The 19398-nt window shown below is 40.0% G+C and overlaps 2 protein-coding genes and 1 long non-coding RNA gene across 5 annotated transcripts; all 3 read right to left on the bottom strand.

Annotated features, from left to right (window-relative positions):
• Positions 1–423: 423 nt before the first annotated feature.
• On the bottom strand, positions 424–3001 carry LOC130135953 (U-box domain-containing protein 37-like). Its single transcript, XM_056305860.1, has 4 exons — positions 2734–3001; positions 1618–1712; positions 981–1102; positions 424–548 (listed from the first exon to the last, which is right to left on the bottom strand). The coding sequence occupies exons 1-4, from the start codon at positions 2933–2935 to the stop codon at positions 440–442; spliced, it is 528 nt and encodes a 175-aa protein (XP_056161835.1). The 5' UTR covers positions 2936–3001; the 3' UTR covers positions 424–439.
• On the bottom strand, positions 1974–2736 carry LOC130135954 (uncharacterized). The gene is made up of 2 exons (XR_008815087.1): positions 2617–2736; positions 1974–2385 (listed from the first exon to the last, which is right to left on the bottom strand). It is a non-coding gene; the product is annotated as an uncharacterized LOC130135954 (long non-coding RNA).
• Positions 3002–10823: 7822 nt separating the features above from the next.
• On the bottom strand, positions 10824–17476 carry LOC130136003 (U-box domain-containing protein 33-like). 3 transcript variants are annotated; one of them, XM_056305957.1, is made up of 11 exons: positions 17384–17476; positions 17032–17263; positions 16853–16894; positions 16069–16172; positions 15489–15610; positions 14957–15061; positions 13359–13629; positions 13065–13199; positions 12265–12624; positions 11328–11996; positions 10824–11194 (listed from the first exon to the last, which is right to left on the bottom strand). In XM_056305957.1, exons 2-11 carry the CDS (start codon positions 17222–17224, stop codon positions 11006–11008), a joined length of 2190 nt encoding a protein of 729 aa, XP_056161932.1. In that variant the 5' UTR covers positions 17225–17263; positions 17384–17476; the 3' UTR covers positions 10824–11005. The 3 variants fall into 3 exon arrangements, with proteins under 3 accessions (XP_056161932.1, XP_056161931.1, XP_056161933.1); XM_056305956.1 differs by having other exon boundaries at positions 17032–17464; XM_056305958.1 differs by lacking the exon at positions 16853–16894 and having other exon boundaries at positions 17032–17463.
• Between the last annotated feature and the right edge of the window lie 1922 nt (positions 17477–19398).

Below are 19398 nucleotides of genomic sequence, written 5' to 3'. Positions count from 1 at the left end.
CTTCAAAGACCAAAATTAGTAATCTGCTATAGTTACTGTGAGCAGTAACTCGAGAAAATAGATAATATTGTCCTATGCTCCTGCATCAACGAGTTAGAAATTTCAAAGGGGTCGCCCATTCGGTTTAATTTAAGTACTTTTCTTATGTTCTGCTTGTTGCATCTTTTATGTTTCAATGACTTATTCTGTAATTCTCTACATGCTATTCCAAATTCGGCGGATGTTATTCAAGCCAAGAAGTCAAGTTCTTTACATCTATGTTCGAAGATATAGTCGTAGTTACTACTTACACTGGCTTAACTCCTTACCTCTGTCCCTGCTCAGGACAAGTACCAAGAATGAGTACATAAAACGAAATTTTGTTTTGGAATAATTGTCATGTTTGTGCTTGTCATTGACTACATGGAGAAACATAAAATAAAAATACAGTCATGTTGTGTTACCTTACATAAATTAGCTGTCGCTTGCAGATAAACCAAATGTAACAAGATGGATCCGCCTGCTGGTTGACAAATATTGAGCTTGTGGATTTAAGTTGTGCCATCCCACTGCAATGCTAAAGGCACATCAGCAAACAAAGATTTTGAAAAAAAAAACGAGAATGTTGTATCTGACTTATTAAAAAACTGCAGTTGTCAATAGGTGCTGACCTATGAAGAAATATAACAGCTCAACTGAATTAGTAGTCATCCAAAATGACTGAATTTTACTGTAATCTCTCTCTAGAGTTGCCGCACAAAAGATATGAGGAACTATATTCATGACAAACTACTATCTCGCCTCTTCATAAAAAATATAATAATGTATGTGACTTAAGAAAATACTTTTGCAATGCATTTAAGATGCAATCTCTGAGCAAAGTCAATGTCATTAATCTAAGACTAGGACTCAAAGTAGCTCACCGACTCCACAGGTCACATTTTCTTTTGCCTTCTGGTCTATGCTAAATAAACGAAGATTAACTCATGAGTAAATCATACACAAAATAGCGCTTGTCTGTTGCTGCTCCCGTAATCAGTTTCTCAATGGCATGCTGCTCAATAAGTTGCGGTATCCCCTTCCCTATATCTTGCATCTCGATATATCTTTTCTCCACAGAAACCTGCAGAAAGGAAACATTAATGTATCCACACACAAGTCAGATACTGGACTCCAGCTTGCATGTCAACAATTAACTTCGAAAAGTTTCAAATGATGGGCTGATGTCAGGTTACATAAGTATGTAGATTTCTTGGTACACTTATCCAATTAAAACCTCAAAACAGAGCTCAACATAAACCTAATCAAATACAAAAATTATATCTCTAACTTCCACCACCCTTATGTACTCAGTTGATTCAGAACAACCGGGAGTATAGAATTCTGGGAACGAAATTAAGACAATCTGATCCAGACGAATTAAGCACTAACTTTACCAGTATCATGAAATAACCATCTGAAATGTCGAATAATCCTAAACTTCAGTCTATCATTGTCTTCTCTACTTCACTAAAATGGGAAAATGAAAAACAAATTCTTGCGCATTCAACAGTAATGCTAAGAAACAACGAACTAATCATATGGCAAATGTGGCAGAAGACATATAATTCAGGGGAAAACGAGCCTCTGCTTGCTTACAAATGTGAATGTACTTGTCCAGCATCTTGCCCCATTCATGTTCTGCCTCGCAAGTTCTTGAGGAGTCCTGATGCCAAAGTCATGCGACTGATTCACTGGAAATTTCACCAAGTCGATGAAACTGCTGTTACTAAATTGCCGCAGCAGAAGAATTTAAGCTAATGCCAACTTGCACCTTATAAAATCATGTTCTCGCCACAGCTAATCTGTCCTCAGAATAAGAAAAACCTCGCAGCATGCAAACGTTTCATAAATGCATCACATTTGGACTATACCACGATTTCCAAAAATTGCGGGCACATGCTAACTTCCAGACTGGGGGTTATTTTTGCATGGAAAACTACATGACCACCATCTCACAACAAAGTCCAATGACTTGTATATACGAGTCAGAAATGTTTCTTCAGACGGGGCGATAGGGAAGTACTTTCAACAAAATGTTAGTTCGGGATCACCTCACTGGTTAGAGGCACCAACACGAGGAACGGCCAAGAGTTGCATTCAACCACAAATCACCAAAAGTCATCTCATATGTAGTCACATCTTTGTGGAATTCAACACAGCAATCTCTACAATATCTAATATCGGATGAATTCGGCTTATCAGCCAACAGTGCCAGAGATAAACCAAAACCATTCTCACAAGTAGCACCATCATTGATACAGCAGATACCCTGTGCCCTTTTGGAATCATCATACATGCTGGGCTGCAGTCAGCATTCTACCAAGCTAAAGTAGCAAACTTTAACATTGCGTCTGTAATGTCCCGCTGCACCATGTCCCTAGGCCGTCGTAAATCAGTTCATCTCATGTTAGTCCGATACGAAGTGTCTCGAAGAAAAAAGAAAAAAGCCACAAAAAACTCCCAAGATTATGCCTACCGTAACACATTTTTTCTGAATTGTATACTCACCGTGATATATTTATCCTTCACATTTTCTTTTTCTTACGATATAAAAAACCCGAAACTTGTTTCCACATGACACGCCTATCCTCCCACCACCATGTTCCATCAGATAATTTTTCAGCTAAAATAACGTCGTTTTCACGTCAGTGTACTTTGTTCACGGCATGAAGTGAACGAAGTCGTAGGCGGCGTTCCCGAACTGAAACTTACGAGATGGGTCGCGAGGGTCGCGATCATCGTCATCATCGTCCTCGGGAGGCTGTTGAGCACGGAGGATGCGGAAGCGGCCGCCCAAATTCTGTAGCGCCCGCGAGAGGGTCGACCTGCCCTTCTGCACGTCGCCGCCCGCGGCCGCGTAGACTCGATCGGCGACCAGCCGCGGCGGCGATCGACCGCCGCCTGCTGCCTCCATGAGAGCAAGAAGTAAAAGGAGCACCTTTTTAGCTGCTGTAGCGTAGCGAGTGAGAGAAAACGAGAAATGTTTGACCAAAAAAGAAATAAAAAAGAGAAAACAAGAAATTTTTTAAGTGACAATATTTTTCAAAATCTTACTCAAAATAAAAAGTAATCCCCAAAGTATTATTAAAATAGATTAATACCACAACAAACTCTAAATTAGTATACTTATGATAAATTTATTCTCTGTTAATTTCAGTTAAATTAAATTAATATCACGAAAAATCACAAACCGGTACACTTGTGACAAACGGACGGTAAAACCCTAAACCGGTACGCTCGTCAACTGCCACGAGTCATTCAACTCAGGAATTTGATGGTAAAATTTAACGGAAGATAAATTTATCATATATGTACCACTTTGGAGTTAGGTACCAATTTGACATTTTTCGTAGTATTAATCCTATTAAAATCCCCTTCTACTTTCTTACCTAGCAAAAGATAACCTCCTTAAAAATACGAAATTGAAATAAGTAATGGTATTTATCAAAATCATAATCTAAATAAAAGTAATCCTGAAAATATTATTAAAATAAAACTTGTAGATCAAGAGTTTAATAACAAGAGCTAATCTTGAAATCATGGTATCAACTCTTTCTCTCTAGTCCTATTAAAAGGATAGTGGTTAAGTTTTGGTTTGATATGGTGAAATTGCTCTTTGAGTATGGTGATAGCTTGAGGCCAACGTCTGGTGGTTGTCGCCGCAGATCTCTTTCTGTAGGGCAATATGATGGGCCGCCTCCGTGATCAGTCACAATCATTCTAATAAGCAATCGCCGCCGCCGCCGCCAATACCGGTTGTGACCAATGATCTCCTACTAATGCATGTCCAATATCGGAAAATGTTAATAAAAAAACTCCACATTAAATAAGTTCTGGCTAATTTGGAGGCTGTGCCATCTTCTTTATTGATCATGTGCAAAATGAACTTAAGAACAGTTGGAAAGAGAGAGAATGCAAATTCTCTTTTTATGTTTTATCTTGTTATGGTTCGAACCTTGTATTCTTTCTTACCATCTTTCATACGTGTCGCAACTGAGGGACATTTGAAAGATACAAGCATTAGCTTTGCTCAAATTACATTTTTCTAGCGGAGATGGGACAACCGGTAACTTGGTACCGCCTTTTAATTTTACCAATTAAGTTTTAAACCTTTTCACTTCTTACCAATTGAGTCCATCTGACTAGTTTTGGTCGAAAAGTGCTAACATGGACACCGGGCGACCTACATGGCGCTAACGTGAATTTTTCATAACATTTTAATATTTTTGAATTTTTTATTTTTATTTTCTATTCTTTATCTTTTTTTCTTTTGTTTTCTCTTCCCCTTCTTCTTCCTCCGGCCGATCGTTGGAGAGGGCCGACAAGGTCGACCTTGCCGGCCTCGGGCGAGCCTCGCTAGTCCCTATCGAGGTCTAGGCGAGGCCAGCCTCACTAGATCTAGTGAGGTAGAGCCATGGCGTGGCTCGCTCTCGCCTAGCCATGGCAAGCCACCTCACTTAGGAATGGCAAGGCTCGACCTCGCCATGGCTGGGCAAGGTCGGCCTTGCCAGTGGCCGGTGGGGGAGAGGCTCGCCCGAGGTCGACGAGGTCGACCTCGCCGGCCCTCTCCTCTGGCCGGTTGCTGACGCCCGGCGATCGGCTAGAGGAGGAAGAAGGGGACAAAAAAAATAAAAAGAAAATAAAAAGAATAAAGAATAAAAATATTCAAAAAAATATTGAAATTTGTCCACGTCAGTGCCACGTAGGCCGGCCGGCATCCACGGAAGTAATTTCTGGCCAAAATTGGCAAGAACTGAAAATGTTTAGGACTCAATTGGTAAGAAGTGAAAAGATTTATGACTCAATTGGCAAAATTGAAAAGTTTAGAACTGAATTGGCAAAAGTGCAATAAATTTAGGACTTTTTGGATAATTTTCCCGATTTATAATGTTTTTCTTGTCCTCAGCTATTAGTGTGGCGTGGGTGTTTGCATTCGTAACATGGATTTGAGTCATGAAGTTATATTAATATCTCAATATAAGTCCTTTTGGCCTTTTCTTTTAGTTTCATATTTCAGATTGCATCCCCTTATTAAAACTCCGATAAAAACTTGACTTCTCCTTACTAATTGTCAAAGATAAAAGTCTAGTACCTACAAATCTTATATCCTATCAAAATTTAGTTGGCTCCTCCTCATTAATTAGGCATATTAACCATCAAAATTTAAAAATACAAAAACACGTACTTATATTTTACTTTTCAAATTAAATCATAGTAGTTTAAATGAAAAATGATAAATAATAAGATAATCGGACTCTTCGATTAAAAAAGTCATGCAATCAAAATGTTCATGTTTATTTTTCTCGCAAGACTTATACCGTTTCTCAAAAGGAAAGAAAAGTCCCTTCGATTTCTACACACACAAAAAAAAAAAAGTGTGGAGCTACTTCTACCCTTTGGGCCCAATTTCCTAAAAAACCCCAAACTTTACCCTTTGTCCCAATTATATCCCAAACTTTTTTTTATCTTAAAAAAAACCTCAAACTTTTACTTTTGTCTCAAATCTACCGAATTCTCTTTTCGTCCAATTTTTTAATATTATTTTTTATTTTTTCGAATTTTATTTTATTTTTTATTTTTCCTTTCCTTTTCTTTTTTTTTTGTTTCACCTTTGGGCCGGTCGCCGGACCGGCGACCGGCCAGAGGAGGGGGCCGGTGGGGGCGAGGCTCGGCCTTGCCGGGCGTTAGGCGCAGGGCCGAGCCTCGCCGGTGGCTAGCGAGGCTCGGCGAGGCCGACCTCGCCGCTTGCTGCGGTGGGGCCGACCTCGCTAGCCACGGCGAGGCTCGGCCCCGTCGGCTATTGGCGAGGTCGGCCTCGCTAGGCTGGCCGGCGTGGTCGAGTTCTCGCGCCATCTCGGCGAGCTCGACCCTCGCCGGCTGGCCCAGCGAGGTCGGCCTCACCCAAAGACCGGCGAGGTCGGCCGAGGCTGAACCTCATGCCGTTGCCGCTGGTGAGGCCGACCTCGCCGGGCTTTGCAGGGCCAAACCTCGCCGTATATGGCGAGAACTCGGCTCACGCAGGGCCGCTGTGGCGAGGCCCTGAGCCTCGCACGGCTATTGGCGAGGTCGGCCCGCAGCGGCAATCGGGCGAGGTCGGCCTCGCCAGAGAACGGCGAGGCCAGGAGCCTCACCCGGCCGGCCGCGGGGCCCGAGCCCTCGCCGACCACCTGGCGAGGCTCGGCCCCAGCCGGCTATTGGGCGAGGTCACCTCGCCCGGTAGCCAGCGAGCTCGGCCCGTCGGCTATTAGCGAGGTCGGCCTCGCCGGGCCACAGCGGGGGCCGACCTCGCCGGCCCCCGCCTCTGGCCGATCGCCGGACCGGCGACCGGCCAGAAGGGGAAACAAAAAAAAAGAAAAGGAAAGGAAAAAGAAAAGAAAAGAAAAAATAAAAAAAAATCGAAAAAATAAAAAATAATATTAAAAAATTGGACGAAAAGTTAATTGGGTAGATTTGGGACAAAAGTAAAAGTTTGAGGTTTTTTATAAGACAAAAAAAAGTTTGGGATATAATTAGGATAAAAGGTAAAGTTGGGGGTTTTTTAGGGAATTGGGCCCTACCCTTTGTATGTCTAAATCTACCCAATTTTCACCAAAAAGACAAAATTGTCCTCAATCATTCAATTGCAATTTAAAGTGGTGATCCCATATTTTTATTTACTTTCATTCTTTTTCTACATAAGATTTAGGAGCCATAATCAACAATTTCACATGTTTTGTTTTTATTTACTGTTGATTTCCTATGCATATTAAAGGCAATATGTTTTCTTTTTTATTGTTAAATTTTACTTCCATAGAAAATAGTTTTGTTGAAAAGGGAAGTTTTCAAGAAATCAATTATTTTCTACATTGTTGAGTTAATTTATTATCATTAATAGTCAAGTAGAATCTGAAATTTTTTTAACATAGAACAATTCTTTAACATAGTCACTTGTTTATTTTTACTTCCTTTCAATGGACACTTTCCAAAATAAAATCATAGTTACATGCTTCATCATTCTTATAACAACCTATCTATTCTTCATCCCTCTTATCTCAAAAGTTATTTTTTATTTTCTAGTTTCATTAGTCTAAAATACAAATCAAGGCTCTCTATTTACGGTATCAAAGTATTTGTCTTTTCCCTACTTTTGGTGAAATACTTTTACACGGAGCATGTAATACTAAAATCATCAACGTGAAAAATTCATGCACAACGAGAGATCTTGAAATTTTGTGGTAAGTACTTCAACAATTATATTAAATTTTTTCAATCCAAAATGATGAGATTTTTTATAAAAAAAATTCTTGTTTTATGCAAATGTTTTACTTAATAAATTTCATCTTTGAAAGTCTCACGTTGGGGAATGTAATTGTATTTTTATTTTGGAAAATTTTTAAAAGAATTTTCTTTTTATTTCGTCCAATCATCCCATTATATGTATATGAATATAAAAAGATAACTGATAAGAAAGGGACCAATGGTAATATGTACAGCAAAAGTAAATGTTATGAAGATGTGATTGTGTTAAAAATAGTATATGTTATAATTTTTCTAAATTCTACTTGACATCTAATGCATAAATTTGCTCGACAACCTTGAAACGAATTAGGCTTCTTGAAATTTCTCGTTTTGAAAAAACTTATTTCTACAAAAGTAAAATCTAAAAATAAAAAGAAAACATGGTGCAATTAATACACATGAGATATTCACAATAAACAAAAATAGAAAATGTGAAATGCTTAATTATGGCAACTAGATCTTAAGAAATAAAAAAATAATAAGGAAGGAAAGTAAATAAATTTATGGCCACCATTTTGAATTGCAATTGGATGATTGCAGGCAATTTTGTATTCTTGATGAAAATGAAGTGGATTTAGTCATATTGAGGATGGAAATAGTGTGGCCCTCAATTTTGGCGAACAATGGAAACTCAACTTTAATTTAGATATGCTAGTTATCCTCAGACTGATGGGAGTTTTGTTAGAAAATTAACTATAGCGGAAGACTGAAAATTAGCTATGCTAAGTGACCGAACCACGGATACTAAGAGATATTTTAGTCTTTATGAACATCACACTAAAGCGGTTGGACCGCTCCCATTCTTCATAAAAAGGGCTATCTCAGCTGCAGTGCTTGTGTCAGAAGGAGCAGGTGATTCGTCTTTCCTTATAACATAGTCAATGTTCATGCACCCCAATTGAAGAAGGATTAGCTTTTTCCAAACTTTATGGTTTTTACCATTCAGCACGAAAACATCATTCTTAAATTCAAAGAAATTCACAGGTTGTAAAACTGCATATCAAACACATATGCTTATGTCACAAAATTTGAGGCATATCAAACATATATCATGCTTTACCAATGTAAAATATGTAACAAAATATGAATCACATAACATAAAAACTGTCTGTGGGCTAAGTTTTTAATTTAAATAGATTCATAATTAACTTTATGAAGAAACTATCATATTATATTCCTTTTCTTAATCACTACGGGTAAATTAAGAAAAATAATATGATATTTCATCCTAATTAATCATATTAATATAATGAAAATTCTTATGGGATAAAATTTATTATATTTATACGATTAATTACAATCAATGTTCTTTTCTAAATGTAATCCGGAGGTTCTTAATATATAATTTTAACTAATTAAAGATGTTGTGGCTACTCTCTAATTAATTAAAACTATATGGATCACTAGACATTTAATTATATGCATAAAATATCACAAAATTGCATGCAAGGGCATAATCGAAAATTTTCAATGCTAAGGGGGGCAAAACAGTAAAATTTACGCGAAAAGGGAAGAACGGTAAAATAAATGCTGAGAGGGACAAAACGGTAAATTCAACGAACAGGGGCAGAATCGTAATAATCGGTTCCTCACTGGCGCGTGGCACACACGCGCCCAATCCCTCGCGCGCACGCGCCTGACGAATGCGCTAGCGCGTGGACCACACGCACCATGCTTGACATGCTGGCGCGTGGTCCGCACGCGCCTGTCCCTCCAGCGCCTCCTCGCGCCAGTTCGCCGTTTGTCGTCTCCGCCGCGCCTTCCGTCGCCCGATTCTCCTCCGGCAGCCCACTTTAGATCAAAATAAATGGTGGGGCTTTTGATACCACGCCAGCGCGACCACATAATTCAAAGAATCGGCGAAAACGGCGAAGAAATTGCCCCGAATCAATCAAAATTCCACCAAAACGCAAACCCTAATCACCACGAATTCCGCTGCCTAATCCACGTCCAGCGAACATCATAATGCCGAATTAACTTGGGGCTTTTGTTGCCCATGGCAGTGCGACTATGCTGGTCCAAAGCCGGGTGGCGGTTTACCCGAATTTGGCCGGAATCACCAATTTCTTTTTTGCCCATAAATTGCCTCAATTTTTAATTCATTCAAAACTCATAAAAAAATCATCAAGTCAGAGATACAAATATGCTCTGATACCAACTATTAAAAAATTAACTATAGCAGAAGACTGAAGATTATGATTATTCATGTATAAACTATAACCATGCATAATCATAATCGAATGCGGAAACGTGAAAAAAATCTATACTAACCTTCAGCCATTGATGAAACGATTGTCAATAGGTGCTTCTAGCCAATTGTCCTTGTCGATGGTGTATTTTCTGATATCTCAGATCAATAAATGAGAGATCGATCTTCGAGGGTTTGGCTTAGATAATCTATTTATATCTCAATTCATACCATTATAGATAACTTCTCCCATCAAGTTATCTTAATATTGGGCGATCATAGTTATCACGTATTTGAATGCGCTCAATAAACGTTGACGAAATTAATTAATGTGAGCAATAATAAACTAAATGTAGGATCACGTTATAGATAATAAAATTATAACACAACTTACTGGAAAGACATGTTAAACAATTTGATCTTTGTTATCGGCTCAAACTGAGTTTGCCTATCGTAATTGGATGAGTCGAACCACGGGAAGAAGCCCATTTGGGGTTTGTGTATGGAAAGCATTCTTCTAGTCCTTTGGATCTTTGCTGCATTACCCACCAAGCAACAGTTTTAGCGGAGATGCGGAGGAAAGGGGCCAAGGAAAATGAGCAGTTCAAGTTGAGGAGTGAGAGAGAATTTTTAAGTAGACAGAAGTATTGCGGTCGAGCAAAATAAGCATAGAGAGCCTGCTGTTTTTAAGGAAGGTGATCTTGTGTGGATTCATTTGAGGGAAAGAACGATTCCCGCCTGGCCATCTCGTCATGCCGAGTTATCTCCTCGAGCGGCGGATGGTCCTCTTTTCAGTTTTGGAGCGCATCGAAGATAATGTCTGCAGAATTGAACTTCCTGGAGAGTGTGGTGTTTGTCTACTTTCAATATCTGCTGAGCTATCACCATATCATGAAGGCCAAAGACTGGATGAAGTTGGCCCGGAGGATTTCTCCAGCCGAGGGGGGAATGACACCGAGAATATTTCTAAATCCTTATTTGGAAATTTCAAGATTGTCTTGTCATTAGAACATAGAGTTAGGATATATTCTATTAAGTTGCAAGTTTACTTTGAATATAATCATGAGTTATCAAGAGATTTCTGTATGCTTGGAGTGGCCTAGGGGAGACGTAGGTTATCTAGTGTCTTCCTTCCTATCCTCCATAGCAGGGTTTTCAACCTCGCCATCAAGACATTCCGGCGCCACTAAGTGGTGGCATCACGAGGTCCAGGACAAGAGAACCAGATTCTCATCCACTCTTATCCCGGGCTTTTCACCTAACCAATCCAGAGACGCGGTCATGCAGTTTTGCAGCGATATTTGTAGCATATGCACGCCTATAAATCCGATCATGGTTTGCACAGATGCAAATTCAACCCAAATCATCATGCCAAAACAATATCCCAGACCTTGAAACTGCAGAATTATGGGTCATACATTTCAGTGCCAGAACAAAGAATCTCTGTACAGTTCTTAGTTGGAAAGGAAAGTCGCACTGCTCTTGCCGGGTTCAGTCACTGTGATCAGGACATTGAATTTAAGGTTCATGGTCTTGTAGCCAATCTTGAATTGCAGATCGCAGAGTCTGGTTCGGAACGAGATCAAGGTTTGCAAGCTGGAGATTCGTCATAGGTGAAGTATCATGGCCACTAGTAAACCAACCCCTTATCGCCTCTGCCTCATAGGTAAAACCATCTGATGCCACTTGGGGATCTTGCATAATTTCCTAAAATAAAATGCCAATGAGGTGTATAACCATTTCAAAGTAGAATCGATATAATCATGCCGACATATAGCCAAAGATCTTAGACTTTAAACAGCGATCTATATCCTAATACACAAATAATAAGCAAACTCACCTGGTAGATTGGACAAATGAAATATGGAGGAGGCTGGCTAGGCTCTTCAGGACCTGACCAATTGGACGATGAATCTTCACTAAGAATTCGCATCTGCTCGAGCACAGGCCACACTTCGGACTTGAGCTCAGGCCGGTTGCTGGGATTTATGTCACAGCACCTCAATGCCATGTGAGCCAGCTCCCTGGCTTGCTCAAATGGCCAGTGCCCTGCTGTAGGATCCAGTAAGTCCTTTAAGTTCTCTAGAATGAATGAGTCTTGCACTGTCTCTTTTAAACTCAAGGCCGATTTCCCGATCAGTAACTGCAATATTATAAGACCAAATGAATAAACATCTGAGGCAAAAGATCGTTCCCCTGCCGTTGGCTCACAGGACAGTCCAGATTTTATTAGTTTTGGCAGGAAGTTGGTGTCGAGAAGAATATTTTCTGGTTCCAGGTCACCATGAGCTATTCCACTGTGGTAATGCAGATAAATTACTGCAGCACATGTTTCCATACAAATGCATACACGAGTTTGCCATGACAGAGGCGCAGTGTTGCCTACGCAGCAGAGTCGGTCTTCAAGGCTACCATTGGGGAGATACTCATAGATAAGAGTCCAAGCTTCAGTGCAGACTCCGATGAGATTAACCAAATTCGGATGTCTTAGCTTACTTGCTGTGTGGACCTGAGAAAAAACCCACAAATTTGTCAAACTTTCCACTTAGGACCTACAAAAATTTCATGCGTCTATCGTCTCTCGAACTTCTTGGACGGAAAAGTTAAAAAAGTTCTTTATGTGCCTAGAATCAAATGAAAGTTGAATGACCTTCCAATCTTATGCTTTGGATTACATATTAGAATGACGTACTGCGATATAAGCCTGCATACTTCTGATCATTTGTCAAAACAACCACAATATTCTTGAAAATATGCTAAGACTGCAAATGCCTCACCTCTTGATGGTACTGTGAGGATCCCTGGGAAAGCAACTTAATGGTCACTAGGATGTTACAAAGAAAACCTTTATAAGTGCTCCCGTACTCTCCTTCCCCAATCTTTAAGGATGGATCGAAACTGTTGATAGCTTCCATAATTTCTGAGAAAGAAAATTCAGAAAGGAAGTCCTGCTGATTTGCAGTCAAGGGTTCGCTTGCTTGGCTTGTAAGGAGCTCCTCGTTTACTTTCAGTGCATTCTCTAGCAGCATCTGTAACTCATCCAGTTGGTTCTTCGTCATTTCGAGTGCTTCCTTTTCTTTAGCTAGCGATTCCTCAAGACCGTTCCTCCGCCTTAACTCCTCCTGAAGTGCTATAACCTGTAAATAAGCAACGATGTTCGGATAGTTTATTATATTACTAAGATACTCAAAATTCTGCCTCTAACAATGTCAACTTATGAAACTGAGGCTGTGCCAAGCACTTGCATCAAAGATGGACTGAGCAACTTCCACCTAATGGAATCTGCTCAAACTTTAGGAATACTAACGTTCTAAGTTCTTTGAAATCCAGATGAAGGAACTTCATTTAGATTGGTCTACAAGACTTCTGCATCCTCAAGTGTACCATCTAGAGTACTTTGTCCGGACATTGACTTGAGGTAACAAAACTAGCAAAAAGAAAGCAGATTCTGAACCATTGATTAACTAAATTTGTCTCCCATGCACGTGTTGTCTCTGCTTTCTATCTCCAATACCTCAGAATCCATGAATACATCTGTGCACAGAACATAGTAAGATAATCACGACAAGAACATTACTCTGCGATTAGCATCAATTGCATTTTTTTCAGCTTCTTGACGATTGATCCACTCTTCATATGCCTCTCGTTTTGCCTTTGCAGCCTCTGCCATTGCTCTGTCAAGTTGTTTATAGAGTTCATCGTTACTTCCTTCCTGTCAGGAAATTTGGAGCCTTAAGAATGACTCATAATCCCAGTGCTCAGTTGTATATGAAACTATCTAGTTTACTGAACAGATAGATACGCTTGAAAGTAAAGAAATTTTCTTGACCAAAAAAAAAAAAACAAAGAAAGTACAGAAATTTTGTTCTACCAGAGCACAAAATGGCGTTGGAGGTTCACAAGAAAGTTCATCTGAAGGTTTTAAAGAAGGTCCAGAGCTTGATTCTGATTTATGATGGATCCTCTGGCCTCTCGTAATCCAAACCAAGGACCTATCGTCTTCAACTTCACTAGAGTTGGATCGTGAAAGAGCTGATGAACCTATAGGGCTTCTCAAGTTTTGTGATCCAGATTCCGCAGCAGAATTCACTGATACCGATGATGGGGGAACATCCATATCGAAAGTGTTTAAATCTCCTTCCCTATAAATTTTTTAATAATCCACATCAGCTAACATAATAGTTGCATTTGACAAAAACAAAAAACATCATAGTTGCATCCGAGGCATGAAAAGTTGAAGAAGAAGCTTGAGCAGCAACCTCCTTTATATGCATAAAATGGAGATGGCCTTCACTAAGAGATGGTGATTTGGACAGAGTGAACTTAAGAGAATACATTGAAAAGCGTTCAGACATAGGTTCCAGAAAAGACAGCATAAACTCTCATCAGCATATGAAGATGCACTCTGGAAACTCAAGATGCCATTTTGAAACTTAGCCTAAGAGTTCCGGGTATAGAACGACCAGTGATTTAGGGTTCACCCTAACAAGGTATTCGTACCAAGAGCAGAATGGGAGGAGCAAATAGGAACAATTCGAAAGAGAACAAACAATGTAACAGATTGTCTTCTGTTTATTGAAAAACACTTTACTCAATCTAGACGATTCACTAATCAGAAAACAACCCTTCAAGACCAAACTAGGCATAAAAAACCTTTATTCATAGGACTGTTAAAACATAAGTAAATACCCAAAAGAACTACAAAGACCAGAATTGAAAAATCTGCTACAGTAACCGTGATATAGGGGTGACCAATCGGTCCGGTTCAATTTGGGAATGGAATTGAACCACCCGAATTGAACCAAACCGGCCATACCCGACCTATTCGCATGAGGACCGAGTAGGTACTTGGGTAAAATATTGGGAAACGGCGTAGCTCTCGATTTTATACCGGTTTTCTAGTCTAGGAAATTCATCAATGTCTTAACCACTATGCCATATATTATTCACAGGGTATGTTTTCCTAAAATAATAGTTATATTACTTAAAGTTAGGCCCAGTTCCCTATTTACAAGGTAGGTTCAAGGTTCTCGGTCTCGAACCCACCCACCCTGGAAACGGTCACCCTTACCACTCGAGAAAATAGATGACATTCTCCTATGCTCCTGCATCAACAATAAAGAGGTTTTAAAGGGGTCGGCCATTCGGTTTTAGGTAAGTGGTTTTCTTATTCTGCTTGTTGCACATTTCATGTTTCAATGACTTATTTTGTAATTCTCTACATGTTGTTCCAAACTCTGGATGTTATTCTAGCCAAGAAGTCGAGTTCTACACAACTATGTATAAAAATATTAGTGGTGGTAACTACTTTCCATACACTGGCTTAATTCCTTACCTCTGTCCCTGCTCAGCACTAGTAACATGAATGAGTGATTAGATAAAACAAAAACTTGTTTTGTGGTAATTGCCATGTTCGTGCTTGTCATCAACTACATGGAGAAATAAAGTAAAATATGGTTGTGTTGTTACCTGACATGAATTAGCTGCCCCTTGCAGATAAACCAAATATAACAAGATGGATCGGCCTGCTGGTTGACAAATATTGCTTTTTTGGATTTAAGTTGCGCCATCCCTCTGCAATGTCAAAGGCGCATCAGCAACCAAAGATTTTCGACAAAGGAATGAAAATGTTGTGTCTGACTTTGTTAAAAACTGCAGTCGTCAATAGGTGCTGACCTATGAAGCAAAATAACAGCTCAACTGAATTAGTCATCATCCAAAATGACTGAATTTTACTGAACTCTCTCTCCAGTTGCCGCACAAAAGACATGAGGAACCATATCCATGGCAAACTACTAGCTCACCTCTTCATTAGATATATAATGATATATGAGACTCAAGATAATACTTTTGCAATGCACTTAAGATGCACTCTTTGAGCAAAGTTGGTGTCATTAATCTAAGACTAGGACTCAAAGTAGCTTGTCGACTGCAGAGTTCACATTTTCTTTTACCTTCGGATCTATGCTAAATAAACGAAGAAGTCATGAGTAAATCATACACAAAATAGCGCTTATCTGCTGCTGCTCCCATAATCAGTTTCTCAATGGCATGCTCCTCAATAAGTTGCACTATCCCCTTCCCTATATCTTGCATCTCAATATATCTTTTCTCCGCAGGAACCTGCAGACAGGAAAACATTAATGCGGGCACAGACAAAACCCATATTGGATTCCAGTGTGCATGTCAACGATTAACTTTGAAAAGTTTTGAATGATGGGCTGATGTCAGGTTACATAAGCATATAGATTTCTGGGTAAACTTACCATATTAAAACCTTAAAACAGAACTTGACACAAACCTAATCCCATACAACGATGATATCTCTAACTTCCACCACCCTTTTGTGCTCAGTTAATTCAGAAGAAGCTGGGAGTACAAAATTATGGGAACGAAGTCAAGACAATCTGATTTGGACGAATTAAGCGCTTAGTTTTTCCCGTAATATTGTCTTCTCTACATCACTAAAATGGGAAAACAAGAAAAAAAAATTCTTACAAATTTAACAGTAATGCTAAGAAACAACAAACTAATCATATGGCAAATGTGGAGGAAGACATATGATTTGGGTAAAAACGAACCCCTGTTTGGTTACAAATGCGAATGTACTCATCCAGGATCTTATCCATGTTCTGCCTCGCAAGTTCTTGAGGAGTCCTGGCACCATAACCATACGACTGATTCACTGGGAAATTTCACAAGTCAAGGAAACTGCTGTTACGAAATTGCTGCAGTGGAAGAATTTAAGCTAATGCCGACTTGCACAGAAAAGGACTATCAGGACTAAAATCATGTTCCCTCCAAAGTTAATCAGTCCTCGGAATAAGGAAGCCTCTCAGCATGCAAACATTTCGTAAATGCATCACATTTGGACTATACTTCCAAAAATGCGAGCACACACAACCCCATAGACCAAGAGTTATTTTCGCATGGAAAACTACATGACTGCCAACATTACAATGAAGTCCAATTGACTTGTGTATACCAACCAGAAATGTTTCTTCAAATGGAGCGACAGGAAAGTACTTTTCACAAAATGTTAATTCGAGATCACCTTACTGGTTAGAGGAACCAGCATGAGGAATGGCCAACAGTTTCATTCAACCGCAAATTACCAAAAGTACTTAGTTCAACAAAACTAAATCGTGCCACCTCATATGCAGCCACGTCTCTGTGGAATTAAACAAAGCAATCTCTAATGATGTATAGCGGTCGAATGCAGCTTATCAGCTAACAATGCCAGAGAAACCATTCTCACAAGAAGTATCATCATCGATACAGTAGACACTCATGCCCTTTTAGAGTCCTCCTATAAGAAGGTGCGCTTGAGTTAGCATTCTACTTAGCTGAGGTATCAAACTTTACCGGTGCGGCTATCATGCCCCGCCGCACCGTGTCCCCGGCATCCTAGGCCGTCGTAGAGCAGTTCAGTTCCACGTAGTCCGATACAAAGAGTCTTAAAAAAGTTATTTTGTGATAAAAAAAAAAAAAGGGTTTCAGTTTACGGCATCCTACGTAGATATACGTAGGTTGATGAAACTTACGAGGTGGGTTGAGATGGTTCCTGTCATTATCATCCTCGGGAGGCTGATGAACATGGAGGATGCGGAAGTGGCCGCCGAAGTTCTGCAGCGCCCACAGGAGAGTCGACTTGCTCTCCTGCACGTCGCTGCCCACGGCCACGTAGACTCGATCGTTGACCAGCCGCGGCGGCGACTGACCGTCGCCGGCCTCCATGAGGACGGGAGGAGAGGAAAGACGGAGCACCCTTTTGAGCTACAGTAGCAGAGGGAGAGAGGGAAGGAGGAGATGAGTGATCGCTCGGACGATGATGATGGTGGTGTGAGAGTACTTTCGCTTGAGGAAAGCCAACAAGGCCAATCAGTGAAAGCTTACTGTGTCAAAAGAAATGTCCTCTCTCTCTTTCTCTTATCTCTCTCGCGGAAAAGGAAACGAAGCCGCAGGTGGAGGTGGAGGTCGTTCCAAAGTCTTGGTGAAGTCAATACACCAACCAAAGAACTCGAACAGTTAAGTAAACAAGAACAAAGACAGAGAAAAAGGAAAGGGTGGAGGCTGCTTCCTCCACACACATTTTTTTTTTCCTGGCTAAAACAAATATTTTAAACTTAACTGACCAAATTATGGTTGAATATTTAGTAACATTACTCTCTCTCTCTCTCTTCAAACATTTCATGTTCTCTCTCCTATGTGTCACGAGCTGACAATTTCTTGTGTAACATCTGGTGAGTCGAGAACACCAGACCGGCCTTCTTTGTATAGATTGCTCCTAAGAAAGTTATGGCAAATTGCATCTTCGTATCAGATCGTACCACGTCCAATTAAGATCGAGCATTCCATTCATCGAGCATCCCGTTCGTCGAGCATGACACATAGATTATTTCAATACAACAACTGGTTTTATCCTGCCATGGTCATATCAGGAGAGCAGCATTAACTCCTGATCAGTTTGTACATGGGAGACTAATCCCACCTTTTAACTTGACTGACCAAATTTTGGTTCAATATTTAGCAAACATTACTTTCTCTGTATTCATACATTTCATGTTCTCCCTTCTTTTACATACCCCAATTTACTAAGTTATAAGAAAATTGAATGAAAATTTTAAATAAAGATATGAAGTTGGGTGTTTTTTAAGAGATAGCCCGGTTCAAATTAGCCACTGAAGTGGCCAACTTAGTGTCAAATAAGGCTTCGAACGTGTTTTTCAAGCCATGACAGGGGCATTCTCGTCTAGGGCAATTTTCTTTTTCTTATTCTTTCTCTTTTGCTTTTCCTTTTACCCTTTCGGTTCGTTCATCTTCTTTTATTCTTTACTTTTTTTCCTACTTCCGATGCCCGATCTCGCTTGACGTCATGAAGTCACCGGTGAGCCTATGTCTCGGCATCACCTACGACTACTCCTCCGTCCGGTGCTAGCTCAACAACATCAATGGCCGTTCTCTCTCTTCTCACTCACGGCCATGGCTACCAAATCTCCGAGCTAGCTCTCGACCACGTAGAAAGCGAGTTCAACGTTGAATAGTGAAACTAAAATGCAAGATGCAATTCAGACATCCTCATAAATTCGGATGCTTTTGGACTCCAATTAGTCGCACTGAACTTTAGATGATGTTAATTAAGGTCACGAGTGACTCCAAATTAAGTTCTGGTCAAAAAAAAAAAAGAAGCCAATTAGCAAACTAAACGAATTAAATCAGCACATCTCGAGTATATCGCACAAATCCAAGATTTTCTCATACGAGTTGGGTGAACATTTTCAACCACGACTTCACGCATAAAAATCCAGATTACAGCCAAATGAAGAGAGAGAGAGAGCGGCCATGGATGCGAGTTTAAAGCTAGAGTGGCCATGGTCACTAGCTCGGAGATTTGGCAGCCTTAGTCAAGAGCTCAGAGCTCCAGCGGCCATGGTCGCGAGTGAAAAGAGAGAGAACATCCATCGATGCCGTCGAGCCAACCCTAAATGGAGGACTGATTATGGCCGATGCCGTTACAAAAGCTCACCAGCGACTTCATGAAGTCGAGCGAGATCAAGCATCAAAATTGGGAAAAAGAAAAGAACAAGAATGAGATGAACAGAAAAAGAGGAAAAAGAGAAAAAAAATAGAAAAAAAAATTCGTTGGAAACCCTAGTCATGACTTTAAAAATGCCCTCGGGGCCGTATTTTAGATTAAGTTGGCCATTTCAAAGCTTATTTAAGAAGATGTCCATTCTGGATCCTCTTTCAAGAAAATAGCCTCATTAAGGGCATCATTGGAAATTTTCCGAGAAATTAATTAACTTATCTTTGCTTTTAAATTGTAATGAGTGTAGAACATGTTTGATAATTGTTTACCAACTTCAAAAGTAAATAATATCAACAAAAAAAAGTGTCTTCATTAGAAAAAT

This window comes from Syzygium oleosum, unplaced genomic scaffold, assembly GCF_021117445.2.
Source record: "Syzygium oleosum isolate NSW1041296 unplaced genomic scaffold, Sole_v2.1 Sole_v2.40, whole genome shotgun sequence".
NCBI classification, from domain to species: domain Eukaryota; kingdom Viridiplantae; phylum Streptophyta; class Magnoliopsida; order Myrtales; family Myrtaceae; genus Syzygium; species Syzygium oleosum.
The sequence above is the reverse complement of the archived record's forward strand: the minus strand, read 5'-3'. Positions and strand labels throughout refer to the sequence as shown.